The 13,611-nt window shown below is 38.8% G+C and overlaps 1 protein-coding gene across 11 annotated transcripts in view; it reads right to left on the bottom strand.

Annotated features, from left to right (window-relative positions):
- Positions 1–13,611, bottom strand: part of BPTF (bromodomain PHD finger transcription factor) — a 149,138-nt gene that overhangs the window by 39,411 nt on the left and 96,116 nt on the right. For 8 of the 11 annotated variants that reach the window (XM_073883253.1, XM_025889864.2, XM_073883254.1 and 5 more), the window contains 6 exons: positions 10,380–12,687; positions 6,043–6,167; positions 5,163–5,291; positions 2,629–2,779; positions 2,278–2,320; positions 53–299 (listed from right to left, as the gene is read on the bottom strand). In XM_073883253.1, coding sequence (XP_073739354.1) covers positions 53–299; positions 2,278–2,320; positions 2,629–2,779; positions 5,163–5,291; positions 6,043–6,167; positions 10,380–12,687 — 3,003 coding nt within the window. Of the gene's footprint in view, positions 1–52; positions 300–2,196; positions 2,321–2,628; positions 2,780–5,162; positions 5,292–6,042; positions 6,168–10,379; positions 12,688–13,611 lie in introns of all 11 variants that reach the window. The other 3 variants (XM_073883251.1, XM_025889865.2, XM_025889866.2) reach the window with 1 other exon arrangement.

Genomic DNA, 13,611 nt, shown 5'->3' with positions numbered 1-13,611 from the left:
AATTTCTTTTCCCTGAATGAAAGTAATCTTTTCTTTAATAACAGTTATGTACCTGAATTTGACTGGCCTTGCTTAACCCACGTGGCAAAGGTCTGATGGAAGTTCTTGTTTTGCTGGAATGTTACTGTGGCTGGAGATCCAACTTTAGTAGTGAGAACCATTTTGGTTCCAGTTGTAACTGAGCCACTTATGGGGGCCACCATAACTTTTTGTGCTGGAGAAATGGTACTAGTTGTACTGTTTGGTGGGGAAGTGGTGGAAGCTGCAATTACTGTAGGCTTCTGCTGTTCCAATCGTTTCTAGAAAAGCCAGGGAGAGAACACATGAACCAAAAGAGTTCTAAATAAAAACAATACCATTCTGCAAGAAGTCCAGCCATAATTTCTCCAAATCTAACTGCATCAAACTTCTAAAATATTTCTGAAAATATGTCCATATAAATTTGCCCTTAATTTCCTGAAGAAGGCCATTATGTTATGACTCTAAACCAAGCTTTCAGACTGCAAATAAAAGAGACACGGGTAATCTCACTGGAGGCAGGAACACCTTGCTGCTCGGGGGCAGAATTTAGAGCACAGAGCAAATGATAGGAACTGTAAAAGTTTTCTGGTTTACTGTAATGTTAACTTATCCAATTATAAAAAACATGTCAATATTTAAATAATCACTATTCCAGTTGACAAACAGGTAAGCAAGCAAACTGAAAATCATAATAAAATATCTTTTCTAAACTTCTTATACTACTCAGTTCAAAATTTCTTACAGAAAAATATTTTAGACTATTTTATGCAGAGAGGTATAATCTGATCAGACTACAGGGTTTTTACAGACAATCTGAACATCTTGTATCATAGATTGCTAACATTTCCTGACCTTACCAACACGACAACGTAAGCTTCCACATGTAAGAACAAGAGGCAGCACTGATTTCAAACCTGGTGCAAATGCTTTATCATCATTATTTTATTTAATGCTCAGACCAACCCAATAAAGTTACTGGTATTGTAACTTAAAGATGACAAAACCGAGACTCAGAGAGACTGTGTAAATGCCCTGGACAGAGCTAGGTAATGGTGGGGCTGAGATGTGTACTAAGATAAAATTGTAATGCTGAACTATCTCCTGCCATTGGCAACTGCTCACCAGTGACATCACAATCTATGTAGGATTGCTTTTGTACACATCCTATACACCTGAATATAATGTGAGGTATTTTCCATAGTTTCTCATTCCTCAGAAGAAAAGGAGTTTAGTTTTGGATACTCAGAGATGTCATCTGACTGAAATCAGTTTTAAAAAGGTGGGGGAGGGGGAAAGACAAAGAAACTGAACACATATTTAGTAGTTATTTCCTGAGGGTATGCCTTCAAAATTGGAAATGTTGACTGTATTTGTAAATAAGCATCTTAAATAAATTTTTAAAAGTAAAACATCAGGTTTCACTATAGAGATGACAAAACACACCCATAAAATGAAAAACAAAACTAGTTAGTTTTTCTCTGAATGGACAGATAGACATGAAAAAACCCAAAAGTGTTATCTCCAACTTTGATGTAAGGGAAGGCAATGACCTACAGTACACCAAAGTAAAAGATGCATAAAAATTTATGCATAAGGAATGTTTTATAAAATATGAGAGGAAAAAAACAGTTTGAAATGAGTATTTTGGTTGATATAATATGTAATTTTTAAATACTTACATGTAACTAAGTTAGTGATATTGTAAGTAGACCTTTATTGATTTCACCTATATCCTAAAAAGTTTTATAACTTTTATACTATTTTCTCAAGAGAAAAAAGTGGGACTCATCCTTTATGTGAGCCCCTAATATTCAGGCACATACAGTACATTATTTATAGTGTAGAAATGCAAAGAAACCATCAGTAGCTTTATGATCCTCAATTATAACAAACTCTTAAGAGTTTTAGTACAACTTGCTTTTTCATGGCCTACAGAGATATTACAGATTGGAACTTGGTAGGAAAACATTATCTTTGAAAATTACCCACAAACACCTCAAGCTAATGGAACACTGTGTGCCAACGATATTTTAGTAACAACAAACACTTACCCATTGAATTCTAGAGATAATAAATAAAACCACATGAATATATCGTTATTGTGCTTTTGGTGTGCATGAATTTGGCTAAAAATGTCAATTCGCTGCCAGGTGGGACTAGTACCAACTCCCCCACCTGCTGGACAGCCAAGCGCTGCTGTTTGAGGTGAGCCTCCATGTGGGCCTTGAAGTCCTCTGCCTTCTTCTGTTCACTAACCTTAGCCTGTTGCTCAACTGCTTGTGCCTTTTCTTTCTCCACTCTGCAGGGGGGGGAAAAAGGAGGAATTTTATTAGAAAGTACACTAATTAGACAACTGGTACCAAATATTAAGTGAAATCTGGTCGACTTTCATATTATAAAAAGATATAAAATTATTTCTGCTTAAAAAGAAACAATAAATGTAAGATAGTTAGAAACTGACAAATGGTAAAACACATTAAAATTAGAAACAGGACTTTAACAAATGATCTATAGCTAGCACTTAAAATCAAGAGGTGAAATAAAATTAACTAGGATATACTGAAATTAAGCTTCAAATATCTGATTACATGTAAACCACTTCCTTACCTTTCAGCAAACGCCCTGATCTCCCATAATTCCAATTCTTCCTCTGCTACCCAAGTTTCGATAATAACAGGGCCAGTTTGCTTGGGCGTTTCTGGTCTCTTTGGCCGTAATGCACTTGATCGAAGGCCTTTCCTCTGAGGTGTAGGTGTTTCTTGGGAAAAGAAATCAGAGCATTTTAAGCAAATATAGCTTCTAAAATTACAATACTTCTGGCATCTCCTCTTAGATCATGAAAAACAGGAGTTGGCAAACTTTTTCTTAAAGGGCCAGATGGTAAATACTTTATACTACGCAGGCCAGATGGTCTCTGTTACAACTATTCAGCTGTGCCTCTGTATCATGAAAAGAGCCAGAAACAATACATAAGTGAGTATGTATGGCTGTGTTCCAATCAAACTTTATTAACAAAACCAGGTGGTGGGTTAAAGCTCATGGGCCAGGTTTGCTGGCCCCTGATATAAAAGGCCTATAAGCCTTTACCCAGCCTGTTCCATCTGCCTGTAACACTATTCGTAGGCTCTGTCCCCCTCACTTGACTAACGTCTATTTATCCTTCAGACACTGACATGGATACATGTCCTTCAAGAAGCCTAGCGTATTCTTCCCACACAGTTGGGCTGGGTGTCCTTGGCATGTACTATTCTGGCAATGTGTATTTTCCATCACAGCACTGAGAAGGGGGATTTGAAAGCTGCCCATGTAAAGAAGGGATCTGAAACTATTAAGCAGAGGTAAAATCTCCTAATGGCGAGATTTTAAAACTAAAAAGTAGGAAGAGGCCAGCATTGAACCATCCCATTTGTTCAGAGAACAGGGAAGCAGTCGAAGAAAACAGAAACAGCAGTAGGACCTAGGTTATCCAAGGTGGTAAGAGGCAAAGAAATGCGATCCAAGGAGATTGCAGTGATCTGAAAGCTCTGGGGCCAAGACTGAAGATGGGTCAGAAACCGCTTGTTCCAATCTGTTTCTCTGCCCATCAACTGAGCTGTCTCAGTTCCACAACAACCCTGTTTTAATTATGCTAATTTTCATCCTCTACTAGGACAGTATCCCCTTATTGAGGTTCTTTTTTGAAAAATCTATTCTGCAAGAAGAACTTTTGAATTAATTCAATCGATTTCAAAATGTAAACTGTATACATTTGGGGACAATTAGCTTCTATTATTAAATAGCACGTTTCTTTTTTTAAAAATATTTTATTTATTTATTTGAGAGAGAGAATGCGATAGAGAGAGCATAAGACGGGGGAGGGTCAGAGGGAGAAGCAGACTCCCCGCTGAGCAGGGAGCCCGATGCGGGATCGATCCCGGGACTCCAGGACCATGACCTGAGCCGAAGGCAGTCGCTTTACCAACTGAGCCACCCAGGCGCCCAAATAGCACGTTTCTAAGGACAGCATTCTCTTTTTACCCATTTCATAAAAGATTTCCCCCTAAATGTTTTTACTGCACATATGAAATAAAATTATTGATTTTAAACTGTATCTCTTGAATCTGGTCACCTCACTGAACTCTTTTTAGCATTAATGGTTTTGATTCTCATGTTACAGAAGTGTAATACTATACCCTTTTCTTTGCTTCTGTGAGCACAGGGGCTGAATCCCATTCTTCCATGTATTTGCTATCGAGTGCTTATCATGTAGTTGCTCTATAGATGCTCACTGAATCACCCTTTATGCCTCTTAGATTATTTCTACCCTGAGAACTCAAGTATTTCACAACAGCTTTAACCCTTGAATCAAGAGATGGTCAGTGACCACTTATGTGTCATATTCTGCAGCAGGTGTCAGGACAACAAACTAGACAGACTCAGTAGCTGCCCTCTTGGAGCTGATGGTCTGGTGTCAATCACTGGTCCACAGCTTAATTATAAGAGGTATTATTATTTTTTAAGACTTACTTATTCTGAGAGAGAGAGAGCTCACACGCACGCACGAGTACAAGCAGGTGGAGGGGCAGAGGGAGAGAATCTTTCAAGCACACTTCCTGCTGAGCTAGAGCCTGACATGGGGCTCGATCCCACAACCCATGAGACTGTGACCTGAGCCAAAACCAAGTCAGACACTCAACCAACTGAGTCACCCAGGTGCCCCGTAAGAGGTATTATTATACTTCTTTGTACCCTCCCTGTGCTTGGAACAATGCCTATAGATATGTGTGTCTAGTGAAATCCTATTAGGGTTTATTACTTAAATATCATTTTAAAAAATATAATAGATTGTAATGAAAAGATCTCTTTTTCAAAAGTGGAATAAAGAGTTAAGGAAACAATTATAATCAAATTTTTTTAAAAGATTTTATTTGTCAGAGAGAGCACAAGCAGGGGGAGCAGCAGGCAGAGAGAGAAGCAGGCTCCCCACTGAGCAGGGAGCCCGATGCGGGGCTCGATCCCAGAACCCTGGGATCATGACCTGAGCTGAAGGCAGACACTTAACTGACTGAGCCACCCAGGTGTCCCTATAATCAAATTTTAATTCGTAAAAGATGTGGTTAATAGGTCAATAACAAAAGAACAGAATTCTTTGTATTCCTTACCTTTTGGTGCTTCTGGAACTCCAATGGGGCAAATGATTTTCCGGATACAATATTCAGATCGAATGCCATAAGGACCAACATCTCGCCTTTTAATTATCTCTGTTGTTGTGATTTCAGTTTCAGATGTTTCTATGGTGATTTAATCCACATAATATTAAGAACCACCTAAAATATTCAGAGACTAAAAAGGTACAACATCTGGTGCTTTAAGAAGGAGACACACATGGATTAAACTTTTGAAAAAAATTAATTAATGACTTTAGGACCACTGCTAGAGTGCAATAATACTGATTTTCTTCCTCACTGAAAATTTCTAAACTGAGCAAAATGCTATTTGGGGGCAGCTTGGTTTCTGGTGGCAAAACAGTCAAAATAATAAGAGTAGAAAGAAGCAGCAAGCATAGGGTTCCAGATGTCCCAGTTTAAATGACTTATACTCTACAATAATAAAGATCTTTTTTTAAAAAAGATTTATTTTTTGAGAGTGAGCATGGGGGGTTGTGGGGTTTGGAGGTGGGGTGGGGAGGGAGAGAGAGAAGCTCAAGCAGAGAGCCCAAGGCAGGGCTCAAGCTCACAACCCCAAGATCATGACCTGAGCCAGAATCAAGAGTCAGACGCTTACCCGACTGAGCCACCCAGGCGCCCCACAAAGATCCTTTAAAAAATTCAGACTGGTTCACACGTAAGTGACTCACCTTATAATCTGACCCCCCTTCCCTGCCCCCAGATCTTACAGCATGTGCTGCCCAACTTTAGCAAAGCTGTATTTTTATACATAAGCGTTATATTTTAATAAATAACAGAAATGCTTAAAATTAAGTGAACTGTCAAGTGATTTTTTTCTCTTTTCAACTTAAACTAGAAAATGGGAAACCCTTACCTGTCCGTGTAGTCCCTCCTCCCGGAGGAGCCTTGGCCGCCATGTCATCCCATCTCAGGCTTGCCCACAGTAACCGTAACATAAGGCTCACTCCAGCTAGGGACTTTACAGTCTGAAGTCTGTACCTGAAAGAAAAACCCAAGAAAAACTACGTATGTATTGTGTAGTACACACGCACGCACGCACACACACACATTCTATTATTAAACCAAAGGGCTGTATCTTGTCTTCATTATGATTTTAATAATTATAATACGATTTTGTAAGCACTGTGGCTATTATACATCCCTTAATAACTTTTTTGTTCCTAGGCATAACATGCATCTAACAACTTAAAAAGGGTCTGTAGTCGCTTCAAATACCATATAAATTTGTAAAATGAGCGTGTTTCATTTTAAGACTGACATGGCAAGAATTTATGAAGATTTTATACATTTAGCCTAATTCCAAAATATGTGTTAGAGAAATTACAAAGAAGAACAAATATAGAGAAATAACTGTGTCACTAAAGATGATAAAGGTTTTTGAAGGATAAAATCTTAATTAACTGATTGATTTGTGTTGAAACAAACTGCAATTGTTTAAATTTTCTCAAAACACAATACAGAAAAAAAAAAAAAGACACCCCCCCCCCCCACAAATCCAATAAGGCCTTTCCAAATGGACAGAAATTTTGTATCCAAATGGTGGTTCTGCAAAACATGAACTACTGGACGATGAATACCTGCTAATACTAATAAACACTAACCACATTAGAATAATAGTTGTAGAATTCTACAATATAATCAGTAATAAAAAAGGACAATATTAGATTAGTTACTGATCAGGAGACAAAGGAATCTCTGTATTCGGGTTTTTTTCTAAGCATTGGGTACAGTTATTGAACATTTTAGATACTCTTTTAAAAATAATATTAAAGATATATTTCAGAATGAATTTACAACTGCAATGAATATTATGTCCTGAGATGGAACTAACCATAAAATACTATAAAGCAGCCCTAGGGTATCAATTCTCTATTAGTGTGGTCTTTGTGTAATTAAACTGTTGACATTTCCATGTACTTAAATAAATATCCTGATTAACTGCAGTATACAGAAAAATCTCTAAAACTAAAATAATTTCCTCCTCTAAGAGGTAGAAGGTAAACCTTAAGACAATTTGTATTTGAGAAGCAATGCTTTCTATTCTAAACATTAAGCTGGGAAAATGAACAATGTGAGAAAGGGAAACACTCCAACCAAAAAGGTGCAGCAGCTTCTTAAATTCCCATCTCCGCCTGTGACACCAGGATTTCCTTTGTTGTGCTGTCGCCCTGTGAATCCTCTGACCTGGACAGAACAATTCTTAAATGGGAGGGTGAATGTTATCCAGTGCAGGGATGTCCTGAGAAGGGGGTGGAAAGTACATGTCACTTTCAGACCACACCCTATAGAAATGCATAGGGAACTCTGGATGCCAAGTGGTTTGTATGTGGGAAGAGAAATGTTTCTCATTCTCTCTCTTCTTCCTCGGATTACTCTCTACAACTTCAATGCATCTCTATATTTTGCAATGGAAACACCACAGCAGGGGCACACACCAAAAGCCTGTTCATCCATGTATTCATTCAAAAAATACTTGAGTGCCTTCTATGTGTGTTAGACTAACTGAAAGGAGCTGGAGACAGGGAAATAAATCATAATCTGTTCTCATATCCTCAGGGCTGCTCAGTGCGAGGGGCCCCTGACTCGGCTCTGGGATGGGGAGCAGAGCTTAGCTCGAGTCTCAAAGGACAAAGATGTGGAGGTGGCTACACCAGGGCAAGGGGCACACACATGCTCAGGAGGAAAGCGTACAACAGCACACTCTTCTTCCCAGAAACCACATCTGGTGTGCTCTGACTGGAGGGAAGGGGAGTGGAAGCGCAGCAAGAGATGAAGCCGGCATGAGAGAGGACTGCAGAGTCCAAATGTGCTGCACCAAATGGGAGGACAAAAGAAGAGCCTTGAAGGTGAGCAGTATGAAGGCTTCTGAAACGCATCCAGTATAGGATGGGTTGTAAAGGGAAGTACTTCTCACAGACATGGCGCACAGGTGACGAGCCTCCCCCCCCGCCCCCCGCCCCCCCCGCCACAACCCCCCAGCCCTGCAGTTGTAGTTAACACTCTGAAGGCTGCTCAGCTCAGTCAGAACATTCACAGAATAGATCTGCCTTTTGGGAGAATCGTTTGGGCAGCACTGTGGAGGCAACTACTGGTTCCAAGTGATAATGAAACACAGAATCGGGGCCCGGGAAAAAGGAAGTAAGAGAATGGACAGTGTGGAGGAAAAAAAGAGGCCTAATGAGTTGACAAGACAAGTTTCGCTTTTCACTACTGCTCAGCCTTAACATTAATAAAGATCAAACAGGCACCTCTTGGCATTCTTGGCTTCTACTCTAAGCATCAGACATATTTTATTCAAGTGTGAATATAAAAATGCATTTCACATGCATGGTTTTTACAGCAATACACTTTTTAAAAATGCATTCTAAAGTCAAGAATATTTTACATATTTACCCATGCCTCTTTTAGATACAAGGGATTCTGTTTCCCTCAACTTCGGCAAATTAAGACGTTAGCACATATTTGATGTCAATATCTGTTTAAAATATACAGGAAGGCATTTCCTTCCATTAAAAAATGAGAAATTAACTAAACAGATACCAATTGTGCCCACAGTGCATATTAAAACATACACGAGTCTCCTGAAACCCAGCCGTGCAGAAAAGGGCCCTGGGCAACACTTGATCGGAACTGGTTCAGAGAAAAGTGCTTCCCAGTTGAGCCTACCTTCCACTTCAGAAAAGAAAAGAGCAGAAAGGTCGGCCTCCACAACTGCCAGGTCATTTTAATTAAAGTATTTGTACATAGTAACTTTTCCAGTGGGAAAGAAGTTACCTGCAGGACAGTCAAGGATACATTTTGGGACCGCTCTCAATGAAGAAAGCAGAAAAGTGCAGAGTAATCCTATAAATCCATGAACTGTAATGAAGAGTTCCTTGATTCCCTGCAGGATTCTGCAAATCCTTCATTGCAGGCCCTGCAGAGAAATTGTACTTTTCAGCTGTCTCTATTGAATGTGTAATGGAGTGATGATATTTTAATTCAAATCAAAAGATGAGTTATAAAAACCTTGGTCAAACCAACTATGACTGGTCATATTAATAAGTTAATTCCTTTAGAGAGAGTACTCATTTACACCTTTTGTTTTATAATGCTAATTATAATATAAAAGAAACAAAAAAAAGGTATGGTTTTAACTTAAAGAAACTGGAACCATAATACAGACATACAGAAATGAAGCCTAGAGTGCAATGGAGCTGGCTCAGTCACCTGCTAAAATAACTTCAGGTTCCTATCAAACTCTAGCAGCAATAAGACTGTTCCTGACTTCCAAGCCTGCCCCACAGAGACTCTCGTGTTTTCAGTGTTTATGTTCCATCCTTTCCAGTTGTGAGGGTGAAAAGATAAAAAGACAGGGACATGAAAAAGCACAAAGGACAGATGTGTGAGAGGTGACACAGCCGTACCGGACTGGGCTTTAGGGACACCGGGCACTATTCCTAACTCTGTCCCTCTGTGGCCAGAGGCAAATTATTACACATCTCCAGAAGATAAGAATTTCTAAGATCCTTTCCCAATATAAAACTACACGATCTGACAACTGCCAACACTACGTACTTATGACTCATCCCCAAAGCTTAATGCCCAGAAAATTTTAAATTAAGACTATTTCTGGGTTTAAAAAAATCCCTAAGGAACCTGAGACTATCTCTTCTCACATATATAACAAAGAACTCCAAAACAAATGTTTACCATGCAAATAAATTACATTAGGAAGATTTCCACATTATGATGAACTTTGTGTGCTTCCCAGGCATGTTTCCTATGTCTTTATGTTTCTATGAATTACCTAATAGAAATAAAATACAAACATTCCAGAAAGTTGATTATCCAAGTCTGCAATTCTCTCATTCCCAAGGCAAACACATGGCAATTAACTTGGAAAGTTAAACCACAAAAACAACTATGTTTGACACGTTTCTTCTGTCTTGTGAAAAGTAAAACTGAATTTCATTTTAAAGAATTCCCTCCCATTTTTTCAGTCTTTTATTAACATTTTTCCCTAAGAAACTTGAGTACCTCCCAGCTGGCCAAATTCAAGATTCTCTGTATCTTATTTCCGCTGCTAACTTGGCCCATTAAACTTCTGCTTTCCTGTCGCATCTCTTATTATCTCATTTTTTCTGTAAAAAATGAGATATGCTTATCAGATAATGCTTGTAAGACTTTCTCCCTTCCCCAAATACATACCTCCAAGTGATACCAAAGGTTGGTCGAGGAGAAGGATATGGCCATATATCCAAGGCAGGTTTTGCATTGTAATTAAAATAAGGGACTTCTCGGATTCCTCCTTTTCTGGCCAACTTTTTTAAGTCATCATTAGGCAAGACAAATATGCTCTTCTTGCTGCTCTTGGTGATAAACTTTCTATAGGATGGCAGAGCTGTACCTGAACGAGTCTTCTTGGGTCTTGAAAATTTCATGAGTTTCACTTTGTCTCTTGTGGAATATTCTTTGCTCACGGTCATCGATGTCACCAGAGTGCCCCCTGCAGTGGTCAGCGAGTCTGTCACTGTTGTGGTGACCACCGTTTTGCTCTGCTCCTTCACAGAGATGATGTCCACACTGCTGCCTGTGGCAGGTGTGGAAAGCTTTGTTACTGTTGTAGTGGTGGTTGTGACAGTGGATTTGGCACAGTTTTCTGTGGAAGAGACCACAGTTTGCTTATCACCTTTTGCTACTTTGATTACAGTTTTTGATTCTGTGGCCACTGTGGATGTCATGGTGGTGACTTCTGTGATGACTGTTTTTCTCTTGGACTCTCCATTGACATTTTCATCTTTGTGGGCGGGCAGACCATTTTCATCAACAAAATCATTACTGAGGTTAGATTCCTCTCCAGAAGGAACAGGTGAGGGAGTAACTTTCTTAACTTCAGAGGTTTCAATTTCCATATCTTCTACCTGATTCGCTGAACTGCTTTCTGGACAAGACAGTGGAGGCATGGCAGCGTGTGCACTCTCAGGCTCTCTGGTTGACGGCACGGTCTCTAGGCCATCTTGGTAGTCGCCTTCAGCATCTGAAGATCTCAGTAAAGATGACTTTATTTCCAAGTTGTTTTTTTCATTAAAATCTTCCATGATGACATCACCATTCATGAATGGCTTTACAGCAGATTCTTTAGCAGTCAAAGACTTAATATCATTTTCAGGGATTATCTTATTTATATTATTAAGCTTTGGTTCAATGTCACCACTTACTACTTTACCCTCAGAGATTTCCTTCAAGCATTCCCCTTTTAAATATGACTTGGGTTTATTATCTTTTCCATTTATTTGAAAGGTACTTGCTTTCTGTCCTTTCTTTTCAGACTCTCGATTTTCATTATTCTTTTTGTCAGTGCTACTTTTTAGATTGACTTGATCAATACATTTATTAACTGATCTCTCTAATTTCTGTTCTTGACTTGGCTTTCTACCATTTGCTTCAGTTACCTTACCCTGTGGTCTTTTATCATAGTTTCCAGTGGACTTATCTGGAACAAACTCCCGTTTCAATGGTTCCAAGCCTTCGATACCTTGTTCTTGAGTTATGAACTGCTCAGAAAGACTTTCATTGCTATTCTGAACAATCATATCTTCTTCACTGCTGTCCTGAACAGACATAGTATCAGAACTATTTTCCAAAGTGCTGTTATATTCAGAGACACAACCTAGTTTTCCTTCAAAGTCCACTGCTTTTGACAGAGACGGGAGATCTCTATCATCGGTACTTTTAGGTACCGATGGAAGTGAAGGGCTCTGGGAAGGAGAAACAATGGTGTCATTATCCTCCTGTATGAGTGGTTTTTTGTTCTTATAGATCAAAGTACCAATTTCATCTGCACTGGCTGGTTTGGAGTCACCAATGAGAAAGTCACTTCCTCTTGTTTTAATCTTAACAGGTTCCTGGCCTTGACTGGTAGGTTCAGAGAGACTCTCATCTATGGCATTTCCAACAGAATTTTGTTTCTGACAGTTTGTCTCTGGACTCTGAAAGGAGATGTCATCTAACATTTGATCTTTTGGATAAAGACTGTCTGTTGTATGATCAGGATCACCGATTCCAAGAATTGAGGAATCGCTTTGTGAACATCCCCGAATCACATCTTCAGATTTACCATTACTTGCATTAGGGCTTTGTTCTTGTCTAAGTGAGTCACTTTGACACCCTTCTTTTGCTTTCGTTGTTACTGGTGACTCAGAAAGGCTTTTCAAAGAACTTGTAGAGGTCTTTCCTATACCCTTAATTCCACCCTCCAACTTCATTTTCTCGAGGCGCTGTTTTTCTTCCAGTGTAAACTGTTTAATTCTCCTTTCAAGAAGTCCATCTAGTTTGGATGACTTAATTTTCTTTTTATAACTAGTCCTTAGATGGAAGCCCTCACTGACATTAACCACATCTACTTGAGAACCTTCCTGACAGTTAATACGTGGCTCTGTTTTCACATCATCATCTATCTCCATTGGTTCTTCCTTAAAGGGTTTCTCATTGTCAGAATCTAAAATTTCTTGTACATCTGTGAAACAAAGACATTTATATAAGTATAACTTTTAGTCTCAAATGTGGAATTAACAATATTTTATTTTAGAAACTACCAATGTTTATTTTCACTCAAGAGCTTCAATATAAATATATATTTGAAAGCTCCTGATACATGATTAAGATAGATCAATGGACAGGGCTAAACTTTATAAAAGGTTTAAAAACATCTAGTAAATATTTAAATATTCTGATTCTTAGTATCTGAAATTGGAATGTCACAATGTAAAACTACTTAGCATGTGACAGTTAGCCCATACACCAGTACCTTCATGGAAGATTTTGTATAGACTATTCTGTAGTCATAAAATATCTTAGGGCTCATACATTATCTAGCTTATCGAGTTTTTAAAAAATGCCTTTTCACAAAAGACAGTATAAGCTCCTCAGAAGGTTGGACACAGAGTTATTAGCTCATGACCCAGTAATTCCACTACTAGGTATTTACCCAAGAGCGATGAAAGCATATGTCCATATAAGAACTTGTAAACAAATGTCCTTATCAGTATTCATAACAGCCAAAAAGTGGAAATAACCCAAATGTCCATCAACAGACGAATGGATAAACAAAATGTGGCACATCTATACAATGGACTATTATTCAGAAATAAAAAGGAATGACAAAATGCTGACACATGCTACAACATGGATGAACCTTGAAAACATTACGCCAAGTCAAAGAAGCCAGTCACAAAGGACCATATATTACATGATTCCATTTATACAGAATGTCCAAAATTGGGCAAACCCATTGACACAGAAAGTAGGCTGGGGTGATTCAGGGAGGACTGGAGACTGACTGCTAATGAGTATGAGGTTTACTTCTGGGGTGATGAATATGTTCTAAAATTGATTGTGGTGGTAGGTGAACAGCTCTGTGAAATACTAAAAAACCACTGAA

The sequence above is a fragment of the Callorhinus ursinus genome, unplaced genomic scaffold, assembly GCF_003265705.2.
Source record: "Callorhinus ursinus isolate GAN/ISIS: 27379988/994484 unplaced genomic scaffold, GSC_fseal_2.0 scaffold50, whole genome shotgun sequence".
Taxonomy (NCBI): domain Eukaryota; kingdom Metazoa; phylum Chordata; class Mammalia; order Carnivora; family Otariidae; genus Callorhinus; species Callorhinus ursinus.
The sequence above is the reverse complement of the archived record's forward strand: the minus strand, read 5'-3'. Positions and strand labels throughout refer to the sequence as shown.